Raw genomic sequence first — 18722 nt, 5'->3', positions numbered from 1 at the left:
CTTTCTTTCAAAATAAATAAATATAATGGAAACTCTACCCAACATCACATACAAAGTTGGGCTGCAAATGGTTCAAAGAACTGAATGCAAAAAGTCAAACTATAAAGTTAATGGGACAAGGGGCGCCTCGCTGGCTCAGTCGGAAGAACATACGACTCTTGATCTCAGGGTCATGAGGTCAAGCCCTACCTTAAGTGTAGAGATTACTTAAAATAAATAAATAAACTTTGGAAAATAAATTTAAAAAATAAAGTTAATAGGACAAAATATTTTAAAACGTCTTTGTGACCTAGGACTAGACAGCCTCACCGACACAAGTCAAAACAATGGATAAACTGATACGTCGTATTACAGCAATATTAGAATTTTTATTCAACAAAGAACACTATAAGCAAAGTTAATGGGTTGATGAAGAAATGGAAGATGGTATTTGCAATTTTTAAACTGACAAGGGACTAATATATAGAAGAAAACACAGGGGCACCTGGGTGGCTCAGTCGGTTGAGCGTCCGACTTCAGCTCAGGTCATGATCTCACGGTTTGTGAGTTCGAGCCCCGCATCAGGCTCTGTGCTGACAGCTTGGAGCCTGGAGCCTGCTACAGATTCTGTGTCTCCCTCTCTCTCTGCCCCTCCCCTGCTCATGCTCTGTCTCTCTCTTTATCTCTCTCTCTCTCAAAAATAAATATTTTTTTTTAAAAGTTAGAAGAAAACACATAGAACTGCAAATCAAGAAGCAAATTAGAGGAGCCCCAATAGAAAAATGGACAAAAGACATAATCAGGCAATTTCTAAAAGAAGAGGCAAACTTATTAGTAGCCAAAGTCATGCAAATGGAAATGATTTTACACATACCCATCTGGCAAAAATTTGAAAGCTGGCTGATGCCCAATGTTGGTAGGGAAATACAGTTACAGGATCCCTCCTAGGGAGAATGTAGACCCATAAAGTCACTCTGAATTCAGTCTAGTACTTGGTCAAATTAGGTAGCACCTACCCTATATCTCAGCAAGTCCATTGCTGGGCATATATGTACCTAAGAAATCTCACAATGTCCACGAGGGAACAAAGGTGTTCCATGCAGCTTTACTTGGAGGCCAGCTAGTTTCCATCACTGGGGAAGCAAGTAGGTGAAATGTATATTGGAGTACTACATAACTAACTAGACAGTAATGGATAAATCTTCGAAACATAGGATGGAGTACAAAAGTGAAAAGCCAAGATAAGCTTAAAATAATACCATGGATGACAGATAGATAGATAGATAGATAGATAAATCAAAGAAACCATGGATGAAAATTATAAACATGTGTACAAAATATATCCATATACATTTTTTTTTAATGTTTATTCATTTTGAGAGACAGAGAGAAACAGAGCATGAGCGGGGAAGGGGCAGAGAGAAAAGGAGACACAGAATCAGAAGCAGCCTCCAGGCTCTGAGCTGTCAGCACAGAGCCCGACGAGGGGCTCGAACCCACAAACCGCGAGATCATGACCTGAGCCGAAGTTGGACGCTTAACCGACTGAGCCACCCAGGCGCCCCAATACACATTTTCAAAGGACTCACATAAATAAAAAGATCCACACTGACAAAGATGAGAAGGTAACCCATGGGGAAGGAAACGGGAGTGAAGAATAGAGAAAAGAGAATTAATAAATAGATGAATAAAACAGGAATGGAGCCTTGTACAGACCAATAATAACAATACGACATGAAGAGGGGCACCCAGGTGGCTCAGTCGGTTGAGCGTCCGACTTCGGCTCAGGTCATGATCTTTTGGTTCGTGGGTTCGAGCCCCACATCAGGCTCTGTGCTGACAGCTCAGAGCCTGGAGCCTGCTTCGGATCCTGTGTCTCCCTCTCTCTCTGCTCCTCCCCCACACTCATTCTGTCTCTCTCTGTCTCTCACAAATAAATAAAACGTTAAAAATTAAAAAAAAAAAAAAGACTTTAAAGACCAAAGTAATTAAGATAGTGTGGTTTTGACCAACAATAGCCACACAGGCAAAAGAAGCAGAGTAAAGAGCCAAGAAATTGAAATCTGTGGACACTTATCTTACGACAAAGCAGCAGGACAGACCAATGGGAGTTTTTTCCCATAAATGGTACTTAAGTAATTAGATATAAAGGCAAAGAGGAAAGGGGAAAAAATGGAATTGGATCTCTATCTCATACGATAACAAAAATGAGGTTCAAGTGGATTGAAGACACAAAGATCACAGGGAGGGATTTCTTATTAAACGAGTCAAATCTGCAAAGTCGACTACCTTAAAGTTAAGGATTTCTGGGGCACCTGGGTGGCTCAGTCAGTCAGGCATCCGACTCTTGATTTCGGCTCAGGTCGTGATCTCATGGTTTGGGGGAATCTAGCCCCGCATCAGGCTCCACACTGAAACTGCAGAGCCTGCTTCGAATTCTCTCTCTCTCCCCCCCTCCTCTCCCTCTCAAAATAAATAAATGACCATTTTTTCAAAAAGAAAATAGATCTGATCATTGTTATAAATCTATCTCATCTTGTTAAAGTTTAAACGATATACAAATTAATTGGTTTTTACCTTGCCAAAAAAAGAAAAAATGTTTCGGGTTATTCGAGAAGTCGGTATCATTTAGGGTACCTTTTCGCTAAACACAAAAAGGAAAAGGCACGCCTGCTTCCTCCACAAGCTGACTTTAGGCGTTGGGTGGGGTGGGCACCACAACGCCCTTGGATCACTCACCTAATACTCAGGTCATAACTTCCGCTCAGTAGAAAGTTCTTCTTCTCACACAAGAAGAGGGCGCGGACACTCCCAGCGTGGCCTCGGAACGCGATGGGTACCTCCTTTACTTGTATGACATCTAGAAGCTGGATCTTCCGATTGGATGACACTGCTACCAAATGTCCCCCAGAATAGTGAATGATTCTGTTTCGGTCCCACCTGAGTTACCGGAGGGGTGGGGTGGGGGTGGAAAGGATGATCCATGATAGAAAAGTTAGTGTCCCTTCCAGCAACTCACTTAGTACGACGGCTGTCACCTACAACAACGGTATAATGGAAAGTTCGGGGCCTTCCAACAAGGGATGTAGCACAAGGGACCCCTACCTTATACCATACCAAAAAGTCCTTTCAGGCAAAATTTAAAAAAAAAATTTTAATGTAAAAAAATCAATTTTCCAATCATAAGATTACCAGCCAATGGATAAAGTATGAGCAAGGTGACCCAACCATGTATTGTCTGAATTGAGACATTTTATCGTGAAAGGGGACACTCACTATAATTACTCCAGGCCCATGGAGTGAAGTGGGATTATTTCAGCAAAAGGGAGGTGGTCATGCCTGAAGATGAGAATTTGTGATATTTTTGTCCTCATTCTACTTGTTATACCTAGAGCTCGATCAGCCATCATCTCTTCTAAGGGGCACACTTCTCACCACGCGATCCATAAAAACTCAACTTTTTGGGGCGCCTGGGTGGCGCAGTCGGTTAAGCGTCTGACTTCAGCCAGGTCACGATCTCACGGTCCATGAGTTCGAGCCCCGCGTCGGGCTCTGGGCTGATGGCTCAGAGCCTGGAGCCTGTTTCCGATTCTGTGTCTCCCTCTCTCTCTGCCCCTCGCCCGTTCATGCTCTGTCTCTCTCTGTCCCCAAAATAAATAAACGTTGAAAAAAAAAAAAAAAACTCAACTTTGCCTTTCCCCTATCTTCTTGGTCTTCGCCCTACTGACTGGTCAAGATGTAATTTGTTAGTCAGATTCACAGCCAGAAAGAAAATAGAGAGAGATGGCCTTTATGAAACCTTACGAAAAAAGAGCAAAGTCCTAGGCCTAAACTACGGCAGAGAGCCGATCATTAAAATGTCTTCTTATGGCATAGACAGGTGACATCACACCGTGTGGTTATCATAAGCGCCATTTTCATGTTTAACATGGAAAGATACCCATGGTACTTTGCTGGAGTGGATTACAGAAACACGTATAGCATAACCCCATTTTTATTTAAAACTTGTAGGTATAGGGGCGCCTGGGTGGCGCAGTCGGTTAAGCGTCCGACTTCAGCCAGGTCACGATCTCACGGTCCGTGAGTTCGAGCCCCGCGTCGGGCTCTGGGCTGATGGCTCAGAGCCTGGAGCCTGTTTCCGATTCTGTGTCTCCCTCTCTCTCTGCCCCTCGCCCGTTCATGCTCTGTCTCTCTCTGTCCCAAAAATAAATAAACGTAGGAAAAAAAAAATTAAAAAAAAAAAAAAAACTTGTAGGTATAGTACATGCAAGAACAAAATTCTAGACTAGACATGAATATTAATGGTGGTTATCTCTAGATGACAAGATTGTAGGAGGTGTTGGCTTCTCTCGATACATTTGCTGGCATTTGGTGGGTTTCTTTTTCCCAATAAGCACACCTTCCTTCTAAAAACTAGAATAAAACAACAAAAATATTCAAAAAAAAAAAAACACGGTAATTTCACGCACATGACTTGTGCAAAGGATGGTCGACTGGTGTACCCAAAATTATAATGGGAAAGTGCCCTCCACCCACTGCCGAGAACGGTCCAAAAACCCAGCACCTGGTTTCCGAAGGGGATCTCATTTTAGTTGGGAGCTGGAGCTTGAGGTCAGGAAGGATTGCCTTTTCCAAGTGAACCGGGTCATGGGAATCCTAAGGCGGCTAATTCAAGGGTCCCTGAAGACCCGGATTCTGACCCCAGTACCTACGTGTCAGAGAGAATGCGGATATTATAAGTCCCACAGAAGACATTTCTCTCCTCCATCTGGACCTGCTGAGTTTCCTGGTTCTGGTATGCGGTCCACAGGTTGTAGTCATTCTAACAAGGGAACACTTGGAGTCAAAGCACAGTGGCAACTTCACCCAGGGCCCCAAATATGCACCCCCTGAGGTCTTCCCTGGCCAGGACATAAGGGCCCAAGGACTCTGCCTCTTTGGGCTGTGGCTGCCACTACGTGCTGGTAGGGAGAGGTCAATGAGCAGGCACTAGAGTCATCCACGAGTTAGAAAATGGTGAGTCAAGGGTCCTGACTCATCCTGCATCACTTTGTATCTTCTGTGTGTTCTGGTTCCTTCCGTGAACTCTCGATATCGCCGACAGCTCAACTTTTCCAAAAATGAGCTCACGGAGGGTACGTTCACAAAATCGAGTCACAGGTGCCCTTCGACTGTTTTGCAGAAGTCCGGGCTTCATGTTTATATTACGTATACCTGACTCTACAAAGCGTACTCATGGGAACTCAAGCCGTAGGCAAAATCACAGCTACACTCTCCGTGCATTTGTGCCTCAAAGTCTGCACGTATATGCAATCTTCATTTCTCCTTACAGCTGCCTCGTAAAGTACATCATTTGCCCCACAAAGCATTCTCATCATTTTACAGATGAGATATATCTGAGCCTCAGAGAGAGGAAATCAATTGTATCAGGTCTCAACAAGGGTATTTCCCTTCCCTTTCTAATAGTTCCTTCCTTCCTTCCCTCCCTCCTTCCTTCCTTCCTTCCTTCCCTCCCTCCCTCCTTCCTTCCTTCCTTCCTTCCTTCCTTCCTTCCTTCCTTCCTTCTTCTCTGTGACTCCCTCCCTCCAACATACACTTTCTGGACCACTGTGGCATGCCAGACATGCTAAGTTCTGGCACAGATGACTCAACTGGACTCTCACTCCTCTTTCCAGCCATTTCTAGAAGGAAATGACAACCATGCCAGCAGGAAACCCAAAAAACAGGGTGAGTTTATCATGAAAGCAAAAAAGACCACCACATCATGTTCGCATCTGGGAGTCCCCCCTGGGAACATCTCTCTTCCTTCTTAGCCTTCTTCTCCATACCTGTAGACTCCTCCTTGGGATGCCCGCTTTTCCCAGCTCAATCTCCCTCTTGATCTTTAACCAAATAACGACATCCACCTAGAAGTCTCTCCCCAGAATCTGTCAACCTGCCTCCCCTCCAGTGTCCAAGCAGCTCTGATATCCTGCCTTGAACTAATCAAGACGTCCTTGACTTCTCATGACCTGGGCTGGAATTCCTTGGCTCTCGTTCATCAACTAAGTTTTCAGAGCCTAGGAGCTGCATGGTGGAGTCATTGGAGGAAAAAGACCCAGTTCAAATCCCAGCTCTACCACCGACCAGCTATGAGAACTTAGGTGACTTTTCTAACATCATAGCCTTCGTTTCCACATCCATAAGTTGGGAGCAATGATATCCACTCGATCTACTGTGAAGATCAAGTGAATGACGTGTACAAAGCCCTGGGCACACCATTCTTGGCGCCCCGTTCAAGCTCAGTACCCATGGCAATCACCATCCCTCGGAGGCACTCCCCTCTACCTTTCCCTTGGAGACACTTCACTGCCTTGTCTTGCTACTTCACATGCTTTCTTCTGTTGACCACAGTGCTTTACCTGTTTCTCTCTCTTTTCTTAAATTATAACGTTCCTAAAACAGGGGCGCCTGGGTGGCTCAGTCAGTTAAGCGTCCAACTTGGCTCGGGTCATGATCTCACAGTTCGTGAGTTTGAGCCCCATGTCGGGTTCTGTGCTGACAGCTTGGAGCCCGGAGCCTGCTTCAGATTGTGTGTCTCCTTCTCTCTCTGCCCCTCCCCAACTTGTGCTCTGTCTCTCTATGTCTCTCAAAACATAAATAAATGTAAAAAAAAAAAAATGTATAAAATGAGTGAATGGGTCAACTCAAAGATTTAAAAAAAAAAATGCAGTTCAAATTAAGTCCACAAAAGTGTCTGTCTTCTTTGGCCCATGCCTTTAAGAAAAACAAGAGCTGTCCCATGATAATTCAGATTTCTAACTTCTTTTGAAATTCATACTACACGGTTTCCTTATGAGAAGCTATGGTCTGGCCGTGGGGTTGGAAGTAAACGAAGAACCCTGAGAGGACAAGCAAATCCATCCGCACATTTAACAGCTGAGGAATTTAAGGCTGACGGAGAGGAAGTCGCTTGCTTAAGGACACACAGCACACAACTCCGGTCTCCCTTAGGGAATGTCACCTCCCATCTCCTATATCCACGTGCTATAGATCATGTATGGTCCCATTTCCTGTACCCCTCACAGGAGGGCCGAGTCTGGACCCCAGATGCCACCGCAACCCACCTTCATTCTCAGTTTCCATTTCTGATTTTTCGCACGCATGCGTTTCCCATCATCTGTCATCTTAGGAACCGGGATAAGAAGCTTGTTGGCGTAATTAGGTTCGATTCCCCCTGCGTAGGACCCCTGAGGGAAAAAAGATAACGGGAAATGGCCACTATTCTTGGTCCTTCCTCTCCAAGAGGGGTGCTTGGCGAGATCTGAAAGATGGGTAAACTCTGGCGGAGGCCTGGCCGGTGAGGCCGGTAGCACGTGCAGATTGGCTTAAAGTGGATCCTGAATACCAAACAGCCAGAGCCAGACCAGCAAGAAATGGCGAGCGGGTCTCAGCTTCCCAGAGGTATGGCCTGCCTCCCAATGCCTGACTCTTCTCTCTTCTGCTATGGATCCCTGCTGGGAAAAACTCAAGCTACCAAGAGTCCACGATTCGGGGTAAGGCTTCGGGCAGGAAACAGAGATAAAAAATTCCGAAGACGGATACTACCCGGAAGACTTGCATTTTAACCTAAACACATACTTACTGGTCTCTGAAACATCTGTGCATCATATGAGACTGTTCCAGAAACATACTCATGGCTTTCTTATTGCACATGCCACAAGATAGATCTCTGGCGGGGGGGGCCCCGCGACAAAATGGCCTGCTCTGTGACGTTTCAGAAAGACTCTGCCTCTCTCTTCCTGAGAGGTTTCTACACATGTCGTCCCTGCTAGATGCACAGACAATGCGGGTGGTGATTAACGGGTCTGGACAAACAGGAAGTTACGGCTAAAGCCTAACGGGGAGCAGGAGGCCAGCTAAGGGTCCACCAAAGAGATCGGAAAGGTGCACTGTCAGGCCAACCTCAACGTGGAAATGAGGCTGGTTTCCAGATCAACCCCTCGCGGCCAGGAAGTACCTGCAAGAAGGCGATCTGGTTCTGAATGAAAGTATGCATGGAAAGATCCTTCTTGACCTGTTGGGCCAGCGCAGCCCAGTGCTGGCTCACAAAGGCACACCTGTTCAGGCTGTTTTTATCCAGCAGACCTGGGGAAAAAAAAAAAAGATGACGGACCTGGGAACCTCCCATCAGAGCCATGATGAAGAGTGTCTTGAGAAATCCCCCAATTCGCCCCAGCATACTTAGAATATACTTGGAGAGGTGGATGGGCAGGTGACGGATGAAGTCTCGATATTTTCTGACCCCAGAAGACAGGTCTCGGACCACATCCAAGTCAACCAACAGATCGGAGAGGGCGCTCTCTGCCTTGGACCTGCCTGCTTTTCTGGAAAACAGCCGGTTCATCTCAGAAATACACTGGAGAGAACTCTTCCATTGTCCTTTGGAGGAAAGCCAGAGAACGGTGCAGGGTGGGGTTGTCTCTAATTCAGGCCAAGAGAAGCCCTCCCCAAACCCTCTCCCCAGAAATAGAGCTCATCATGGTCCACCCTTAGACTACTGGATTTTTGTCATTTCTTCTGCCAAAACGGAAACAAGACCTCCCAAACCAAACACACAAGGGCTTTGCAAGCCTTCCCAGTTCAAGGAGATGCCTATAGTGTATCAAACCCTGCCCGATTCAGGTGAAATGGCATTGTGTCTGGCACTTCCTTTAAATTACCCCAAGAGGGGCGTCTGGGTGGCTCAGTCAGACGTCGAGTCGGGTCATGATCTCGCGGTTTGTGGGTTCGAGCCCCACGTCGGGCTCCGTGCTGACAGCTCAGAGCCTGGAGCCTGCTTCCGATTCTGTGTCTCCCTCTCTCTCTGCCCCTGCCCTCTCTCTCTCTCTCTCTCCCTCTCTTTCTCAAAAATAAATAAACGGGGGACTTCCCAGTCTCATACCTATTGGCTTTCCTGCTACGGGCTGACTTACCAGCGTCAGATGGTCCGCCCCCCATATTTTCAAGCAACCCTTCTTTCCCTGGAGATCTGGACAAAGGGAAGGATGTGTTCTTGGTTCCGGCTGCCCAGCAGACCTGCGCGGTCTCAGACTGGTGGCGGTCTTTCTCCGGGAAGACAAACACATCACTGGCGGACTGACTGAGCCCTGAAAACCAAAAGGCCAAGACAAGGGTGCTCCTTCATGGGGTGTGTGGAGGAAAGGAGGTGGAGGAAACCAGTTTTCTTTCTACTGCCCTCTTTTCAATCCACACAAAATGGACCAAGCCGGTTATGTCCAGTTTTATCCGGGGGAGCCCCCGAGTTGCTATGCAAATATTGCAGGAAGCTCCTTGTTGGATTTTGCCGACCCACAATGCACACTTGCGGTTCATGAGTTTAAGCCCCGCGTCGGGCTCTGTACTGACAGCTCGGAGCCTGGAGCCTGCTTTGGATTGTGTCTCCCTCTCTCTCTGCCTCTGCCCACTCTCTCTCTCTCTCTCTCTTTCTCAAAAATAAATAAACATGAAAAAAAATTTTTTTGAAGAAAATTTAATTTCTGGGTCACCTAGGTGGCTCAGTCGGTTAAGCGTCTGACTCTGGGTTTTGGCTGAGGTCGTCATCTCACGGTTTCGCGGGTTCGAGCCCCGCGTGTGCATGCGTGCGCATACGTGTGTGTACGTGTGTGTGCATGTGTGTGTGTGTGTGTGTGTGTGTGTGTGTGTGGCCTTCTGGAGTCTGCTGGCTCCTGGCAGGAGCATCTCGAGATGGGACATGTTCAGTCAGGGAGGCCTGGTTTTCAAGTCCCTTTACTTGTCGCCTAGGCTGTGTCACTCCGATTCCCTGAGTGTTACTTCCCTAACACGCCGAAGAAACCCAGTGCCATGTATGGGAATCTAACTGCCCCCTGGGTCGTCTAGCTTTGAAACTCTTTTGGACGCGAATCGTCTACAAACATGACCACAGAACAGGCCTCATGGACATTTAGGAATTCTCCACCTTCGTGGGCTCAGACACTGAGCCGCGGAGCCGCTGAGGCTCCTCCCTCTGACACTCCTCCGTCTGATCATCTGATCCCTCCTCCCGGGTCTTCTCCAACCCCCAGCCCCCCGCGGAACCGGTGATGGACCCCCGTCTAATCCCTTGCCTCTTTTCTGGCTTCTTTTGCTTTCCTGGTCCAGCTGGCCAAACATTTCCAAGACCTTCTCACCAACACCCTAGACCAATGGCTCGCAAGGTGAGGACCCCAGACCGCCACCAGCAGCAGCAGCTAGGAACTTAGACATGCAGGATCTCACGGCTGCCACAGACCTGCGGCGTCGGGACCTCTGGGAGAGGGTCCCAGTCCCCTGCGTTTTCAAAAGCCTTCCCAGGGATTCAGATGCAAGGTAAGGTTTGAGAACGCCTGCCCTACCCTTATGTGACCCTCTTGCTACCTGCAGGCTTGAACACACACCACGTCAGGTTGGATTTTATGCAGGCGCAAGCAGTATGGCGGAATGAATGGGAACAAGGCCTGCGTTTTGACCTCTTGGCCTGGTTTCTGTGCAGTGCAGACTGAAGGGCAGAACAATTCAGAAGCTTCCCCCTTACATCCCTCCCAAACCCCATCTAATCCCAAACCCACTAATGCAGGAGCCACACCAGCAATGAGTATGAGAGGCACGGGCCAGCCGTAACTGGGCCTAAATCCCGTCCAAATGCCGGACAGTTAAAAGTTCTGTACTTCCTGGGGCGCCTGGGTGGCCAGTCGGTTGGGCGTCCGACTTCGGCTCAGGTCACGATCTCACGGTCCGTGGGTTCGAGCCCCGCGTCGGGCTCTGTGCTGACAGCTCGGAGCCTGGAGTCTGCTTCGGATTCTGTGTCTCCGTCTCTCTGTCCCTCCTGTGCACGTGCCCTCTCTCTCTCTCTCTCTCTCTCTCTCAAAAATAAATAAAACATAAAAAAAAAGTTCTGTACTTCCATAAAAAGCATTTGCATTTCATGCTTTTCTAGAAGGAAGTCACATCCTGCAATTTCTCCTTTGGCAAACAGGACCGCATGTCAGGACAAGGAGCTCTATCCTGTGTTCTGGAAAACCTGAAGCTTGTCTACCTAAGCCTGGCCACACGTCTGGTTCCTTTACAGGCTCCTGACGTCTGGCTTCCTTACCTTTGGGGGCCCTCTGCTCTCCCCCTGTGGCCTTGTTTACCTGCGACATTGCTCTGCTCTCTCAGGAACAGGACTCTGATGACACTGGCAGCAGTGAGCAGTAACTTGGGGTCACACATCTGGAACAGCAAGAGCGTGTAATTTGCCTTCGTCCAGTGGGTGCTGTTCCCAAACCAGTACAAAATCTCCCTCATCTTCTGTTCGACTGTTTTATCCAACATCTGGTTCAAGGAAGACCTGCCGATTTTCCCCTCCTTCTTGCTGAGGTTGATCCGGGACCGGCTGTAGGTGAAATCCTTCCCCTGCGTGGCCTGAAGGATGTTCTGGAAATAGTGTAACAAATACAAGCTGTCCAACTGCTCCAGGATGCTGACCAGAAACCTCCTTTGGGGTATCTCACCGATCCTCCGGAACCACTGTTTGGTCGAGAAGATCTTCCAGGTGAGGACACATGTTTCACACTTCTGGCACACGGGGACAGAGCTGTTTCCCTTCTCACAGCGAAAATGGGGGGCATTCGTGAGCCTCAGTTCCAGGTTTTCCATGATCCTGAGATGCCCAGCGCATTTTATCCTTGTCCGTTATCAGCCCCACCAAACACCACAGGAGCAGGAAGCAGCTGATGAATATCCCAGTTGAGCCTTTTCTAGTATAAACGTTTCCCAGAGAAAAAGGTAAAACGCTGCGTCGGATGGAAAGCTTATGTGTCCCGGAAACTGCCGGTAGAAGCCTGGCTTTTTGTACTGACCTCCTAGGAAACATGGCTTTACCGTAAATCTCCTAAACCGGGCACTGCTTAGGTGGAGGCAGTTGCTGTATATTCTGAAAGAGCTGGTCATCTCATTTCCAGAACCACAAGAATCGGTGTTGGTCAAATTTAAGTAACATATGGGTCCTTCTTAAAGGAGAAAATATATACTGTGGAGCCTGGTGTTGAGCTCCAATGGATATTATTAGTAACGACTTACAAATATTCGTGGATGTGAAATTGGATGTAAACTTAACGTTTACAACTGTTTGGTTATAAGCTGGCTATCACAATGATCCTGAATATGTTTATATTCATTTTCTTTTCTTTTCTTTTAATTTTAGAGAGGGGGTGAGGAGAGGGGCAGAGAGAGAGAGAGAATCTCAAGCGTGCCCCACACTCAGCACAGAGCCTGACATGAGGCTCGAATCCATGACCCTGGGATCATGACCTGAGCCAAAATCGAGTCAGATGCTCAACCGACTGAGCCACCCAGGCATCCCTGCCTTCATTTCCTAAACTCAGCATCGAACTGAAAACACAAATGTTTAAAAGAAACTTGTTTAACTGCTTCAGAATGCTAACCAGAAACCTGGGCAGAGAAGCACTCCTTAGCGGAAAAGTTTCAGTTAACCTCAATCACATGCACACACACGTGTCTGGGAGGCAGCACTATGACTGAACTCAAGGGGGTCCCCGCTTGGGTTGCATGAAATTGAACACAACCCAAGAGGTGTTTGAAAGCCGAGAACTTTTGATGAGTTGTTACAAGTAAGGAGACAGGGAGATAGCTCTCAGAGGACTGTGTCTCCCTGGGGTTAGGAAGGGAAGCTTTTATTGTGTGTTGGGGGCGGGGCAAGGAGCTTGCATATGCATTAAGGATTTATACATATTCCATTACTTAGGCGTTTCGGTTCAATTGCTCATGCCTAGCGTGTCCACGTGCCAGTGCATACATCATGTTCAAAAAATGGCAGCAAATTCCACCCGCAGGAGATCTTGGTAGTAGAACGAGCTAAAGGTAACTTCAGGACAACTTGGGGGGGACAGAGGGGGACTTTTGTGCAGATCCTTAGCTCCACACCGGCTCAGACTGGCTCACGTAAGGGCTATCAGGTAAAATACCTAGCAAGGGACTATCAGGGGAGAAACAGCTGGCTGAGCAGCTCCTTGGCAGAAACTGTCGGTTCTGCAAAACAAAACTCATTCCTTCCCCACTTTTGTCCCTTCCCTCCCCTCCTTCCGCTGCTAGCTTTCAGCCCTCCGATTTGAGTACCTCCCCCTTGCATCCCAGCCAACAGAACAGCTGAGTGGTGAAGAGTGAGGGGTCTGGGGTCAGACTCCTGGGTTTGGACCCCAGCCCAGCTGCTTACTAGCTCTGGATATGCATGCACATTGCTTAATCCCCTACGCCTCAGTTTCCTCATCTGTAAAACAAAGAGGATGATAGTTCTTACCACCCAGAATGGTTTTTTGAGGACTAAATGAGACACTATAGGCAAAGCACTTAGATGATCGCCTGTTACATAGGTCACCCTCAGTAAATGCTAACTATTGTCCTACTGCTGCCATCATCATGGTCGTCATTGGGACCACTGTTCTGGGCAGCCAAGCAAACAATGCCAGCTACTATGTTTATACGTGTGTATGTGCATACATTGATGATGAGGGGGCGTGGGGCAAGCTGAGGGCAAAATACAGGCTGGCACCCCCACCCCCACCCCCTCCAGGTGGAATGTGTGTGATATTCCTCGGACAAACCTGACCACCCAAGAACAAAGGGGCTCAAGTGCTTGCCACGGCAATGTGGGCAACTAAGGCAAATGAAAAATTAAATTTCCTTGCTGCCTACAGTCCATTGAGAAGTCCTTGAAACAGAGTGACCTGCCTCTAGGAGCTCAGCTTCCTGGATGATGACGCTTTGCTAGGGGCAAAAGGGAATCTTAGCTTAACTTACCCCAACCTCGAGGATCCTGTAAGTCTACTTCCTTTATCTCAGCTCCCCCAAGATACATGCTGGCCATCATACTCCCAAGCTTATGGCCCCCCGATATACATCTGAAGGGTCTCATGACTGAGGTTTTATGAAACAGTAATAAATGCCATTTCCCTAGCAAGAGCTAGCCCCTCAAGCTGCTGGAAACCTTGCTTCCAAAATTCCTTAGAGACTTACTCTATCCCTGACCCCTCCCAACCTGAGGGTATATAACGAGTTGCCTGTCGCGACCCCATGCAGCTCTTCCTGCCCACGGGTCCTGTCCCCGTGCTTTAGTAAAATCACCTTTTTGCACCAAAGACGTCTTCAAGAATACTTTCTCGGCCATTGGCTCCAGACCACCCCACCATCACCCCCAAAACTTCATCGTTGAGATGCATGTAAACAAAAATAACGACTGTGGGGGCACCTGGGTGGCTCAATCGGTTGAGCATCTGACTTCAGCTCAGGTCATGGTCGTGAGTTTGAGCCCCACATTGGGCTTGTTGCTGTGGGCAACAGAGCCCACTTAGGATCCTCTGTCCCTCTCCCTCTGCCCCTCCCCCGTTTGCACACACTCTCTCTCAAAAATAAATAAACATTAAATTTTTTTTAAATGAGTGCGTGTGTCCATAGTTTTTAAAAGAATAAGGACATGAAAATGGCAAACGTATTTCCTGAGACCTTTACCCCTTGCTGTTGCTTATGATCCATTCAGGAGTGATGATGTGGGTCATTGGACCCAACCCCTCTGAGTGCACGTCGTCCTAAGGCACCCAAAACAGAAGGCTTCTGCAGTCAGTTATGACCCAGAAAGAGACCAGGGGCTCATCGGGCTTTTCGAACATTCTGAGCAACAAAATCCCGTCTGCAAATCGTATCTTCCGAAAAGCTCTATGTGTAACGTAGACAAAAGCGAAGTTACGTTAGCATAAATGTATAAGTTCCAAAGTTCACTTGTTAGCAAGGCAATTACGGACAGCAATGGGGCTCTTCGGATGAAGACAAAACCTTGAAACCTGAAGTTAAATATGACAGACACTGTCTTCCATCAGCTTTACAAGCCACAAAGTTTGATTAGCAGCTGCTCCGGGGATCCTAGAATCCATTAGAAAAACGTTTGGGAATCACTACTAAGTGCTGACGTATTCAGGCTGAGTATCTGCAAAGTGTCACAAAAGTTTCCACCAAAAAAATACCCACAACACACACACACACACACACACACACACACACACACACACACACACTGTGTATGTGTAGATCTACACGCAGAGTAAGAACAAATGTAACAAAGTGCTAATAATCGGTGAGTGTGGGTGAAGAGTATACGAGCGTTCATTGTTCAGGTCTTTTAGTTTTCATGGGTTTGAAAGTTTTCCAGAAAAATAAAGATATAATGCTAAGTTGGAAAAAATTACTGTAATAGACTATTCCCTGACGATTACCACCCAGCTCACCACTGCAGCCAAAATGTCCCTGCGAACGTTGGGCAGCCCAGAAAAGAGCTTCCAAGGCGCATGGAGACAATTCTGCTGCAGACAGTTCTAGATTTCAAACACTGATTCTGGTACGTAGGAGCTGTGTAATCTTGGGTAAGCTGCCTGGCCTCGCTGAGCCTCCGTTTCCCCACCTTACTGATGAGGATGGCAGAGATGAAGGCAAGTAATTCGATTGGATCCAGATGCGGGAGACCAGTTAGCACTGCTCTTGTTGTTATAACTGTTATTTCCCTAGATTAAGCCAAAATGCTTGCAGTAACTGAGCCTTTCTGGTGCCTACGTCTGGAGACCTGGCTCAGCTAGAGGAAGCCATTGGGTGTCATTGCCTGGGTTGGTGGCAGTGGCAGTCTGGCATTCGAGTCGGGGTTAGGGACAGGAATCGGGCTGGGAAGGAGATCCGATCAAACAGCCCAGCCTCTTCTATCTGAATCGATATCGGGAGAAAAGGTGAAAGCAGGATTAGCCTCTAAGCTATCAGGGAGGCCAGGAAGAACGAGTACCCCAGACATAGAGCGCTTGGGTATACGAGCGGGAGACTCACTACCCCCAGAACTGCTACAAACTGAAAGTGGCTTGCTTTGGTTTTTTTCTAAGTTTTATTTATTTAATTTTGAGAGAGAGAATGAGCAGGGGAGGGGCAGAGACAGAGAGGGAGACAGAGGATCCGAACCGGGCTCTGTGCTAACAGCACAGTGCCCAATGTGGGGGCTCGAACTCACGAAATATGAGACCGTGACCTGCGCTGAAGTTGGAAGCTTAACCGACTGAGCCACCCAGGGGCCCCAAGGTAGCTTGTTTTTGAAGGTCCAAATAACTTAGGATTTTTTTTTCAAATAAATTAGGATTTTAATCTGTTTGGCTGGTCTACCTACTCAAGGAAGTGGTTTTATCCACCCAATTCAGTCTTTATTCCCTGCTGAGGGTCAGCTGTGGCCCACTGGAGGGGCAGAGACCTGGGAGTCAGAGAGACTGGCTGGAAGCCCATTGTTGCTTTTCACTAGCTGTCGTGGCCTTGAACAAGCTTCTCTGAGCCCCCGTTTTCTTATCTGTAGGAGACACACGGTCGCTATCCTGCAGGGTGTTGTACTGTGAGGATGACATTCCTTCAAGTAGGCGGGCATGGAGGTTGCTTCTGCGGCCTCTCCCTTCCACTCACCATCACTACACACACACACACACACACACGCACGCACGCACTCTCGCACACATAGCATCTTACCTGGCTCACGCAGGGAGGTTAAGCCATTTGGGATCTGGTGTTAGAGTTGAGAAAGTGGCCGTGGTGGAGGGCAGGACAAGGTGGCCGGATGGGAGAAGCCGATGGTGGGGAATTGGCACCAGTGGTAGCCAAAGAAGCAGGCAAATAGGTCTCATGGGAGGTAAGACCCAGGAGAGGAAAACATTTCTCAAAGAAAGGCTTTGGAGCTGAGAAGTAAACCTGGAGGTTTCTCAAATACCCAGGCTACCAGCAGCCTGGAAGATTCATGCCAGTCCCCCGGCTGTCCTTTCTGCCCTGTGTTACTCCGTTTCGTTCAAAATTCTGAGTAAACCAGGGGCGCCTGGGTGGCTCAGTCGGTTGAGCATCTGACTCTTGGTTTGGGCTCGGGTCGTGATCTCAGGTTCATGGGATCGAGCCCCCTGTTGGGGTCTGTGCTGACAGCACGGAGCCTCTCTCTTTCCTTCTCTCTCTGCCCCTCCCCTGCTTGCGAGCTGTCTCTCTTTCAAAAATAAACAAATAAACATTTTTTTAAAAAAGATTCGGATTCCACCCTTTTCCCCACGGCACCCCCAAACTCTACTTCCTTTTCCCACCCTCTCTCACGGTTTGAAGAACCCCAGAAGGGGCCAGTTCTGCTGCCCTAACATTGAACCTGAGTCTCTGCTGGTTCCTGCCCCCCACAGCCACCTGTGGAGCTCAGCCAGTGGAAGCCAGGAAAGGACTCGGTACCAGTACCGAGTAGAAGGGTGTGGGATGAAACCCCACACCCCAGGCTGTGCTACGGCCAGCTACATGCCCCTGGGCAATTCACATGACCTGCTCCCCTTCTGTTAAATGATCATACTTCTACCTAGCTCACAGGTGAGTGTCAGGGTCAAATGAATGTATTACTTGAAGGGCACTTTATGATGTATGAAGAGCTATACAAGTATTGTTATGATCAGAGAAAGTGGGAAAGCTGCCACCTTTTATCACCAACCCCCCCCCCCCCCCCCATCATGTGATGTTACAAAGTTAAAAGAGAAAAGTCTTTGTTCCGGAGAAGTCAGTGAATTTCCAGGTTGCCCGTTTGCCCTTTGACTTCGAAAAAAAGCAGGTGGAAAACAAGGACATTGACTAGACATGTTTTATTATCCCGAAGGGGGAGAACCCAGACAGCACAGAAAGTTCTAAACTTAGCCGAAATAGTTGAATTCCCAAGGAGACAGGGTTCGCCTGGGGCGGCCAAAAATGTCTTCCTGCTTGTACTAAAATGAGTAGGCACTCGCTATTGGTATTTGGAGAGCAGAGCAGGTGAGGGAGAAGAGATGGATGTAAACCAGTGGTCCTCAAACATACATATGCTTCAGAATCCCCTACAGGTCTTATTAAAGCAGATTGCTAGGCCCGGCCCCCAGAGTTTCTGATTTCTAAATCCAGGCTGGGAGCCTGAGAATTTGCATTTCCAGTAAGTTCCCGGATGGTACCGATGCTGCTGGTGGGGAAGCCATACTTTAAGAATTCAAAATCTGTGGGGCGCCTGGGTGGCTCAGTCGGTTAAGTGTCGGACTTCGGCTCAGGTCATGATCTCACCGTTCGTGAGTTCGAGCCCCGCGTGGGGCTCTGTGCTGACAGCTCAGAGCCTGGGGTCTGCTTCGGATTCTGTGTCTCCTTCTCTCTCTGCCCTTCCCCCACTTGTGTTCTGTCTGTCTCTCAAAAATAAATAAATGTAAAATAAAAAATTAAAAAAAAAAGAATTCAAAATCTGTGAACATAACTTTGTTTTAAAAGTAAACACAGGGTCTCCTGCCTGGCTCAGTCAGTGGAACACATGACTCTTGATCTCTCGGTCTGTGAGTTCGAGCCCCGCGTGGGGCTCTGTGCTGACAGCTCAGAGCCTGGAGCCTGCTTTGGATTTTGTGTCCCCCTCTCTCTCTGCCCCTGCCCTGCTCATGTTCTGTCTCTCGCTGTCTCAGAAATGAATAAACATTAAAAAATAATAAATAAATAATTTTTTTAAAAGGGTAAAAGTAAACACAAATCCTCAATTCTTTCCAAAGTTATTACTGTGTGTCCTTGACCAAGTTACATGGCCTCTCTGAGCCACCCGTGTTTTCCTCTTCATTCCATAAAATAGGGGAAATATTATCTATCTCACAGGGCTGCAAAGATTAAATAAGAAATGGTATTCAAAGATAGTACTTGAGGGG

At 47.7% G+C, this 18722-nt stretch overlaps 1 protein-coding gene across 4 annotated transcripts in view; it reads right to left on the bottom strand.

The window, feature by feature from the left end:
- Positions 1–12124, bottom strand: part of FBXW10B (F-box and WD repeat domain containing 10B) — a 34412-nt gene extending 22288 nt beyond the window's left edge. Inside the window, exons 1-7 of one of the 4 annotated variants that reach the window (XM_040453148.1) lie at positions 11130–12122; positions 8934–9107; positions 8203–8400; positions 7979–8106; positions 7086–7208; positions 4692–4801; positions 2719–2919 (exon numbers count right to left, since the gene is read on the bottom strand). In XM_040453148.1, coding sequence (XP_040309082.1) covers positions 2719–2919; positions 4692–4801; positions 7086–7208; positions 7979–8106; positions 8203–8400; positions 8934–9107; positions 11130–11634 — 1439 coding nt within the window. In that variant the 5' untranslated portion in view covers positions 11635–12122. Of the gene's footprint in view, positions 1–2718; positions 2920–4691; positions 4802–7085; positions 7209–7978; positions 8401–8933; positions 9108–11129 lie in introns of all 4 variants that reach the window. The other 3 variants (XM_040453146.1, XM_040453147.1, XM_040453145.1) reach the window with 3 other exon arrangements.
- Between the last annotated feature and the right edge of the window lie 6598 nt (positions 12125–18722).

Source organism: Herpailurus yagouaroundi, unplaced genomic scaffold (genome assembly GCF_014898765.1).
Source record: "Herpailurus yagouaroundi ecotype Mexico unplaced genomic scaffold, PumYag 208, whole genome shotgun sequence".
Lineage (NCBI taxonomy): Eukaryota > Metazoa > Chordata > Mammalia > Carnivora > Felidae > Herpailurus > Herpailurus yagouaroundi.
The sequence above is the reverse complement of the archived record's forward strand: the minus strand, read 5'-3'. Positions and strand labels throughout refer to the sequence as shown.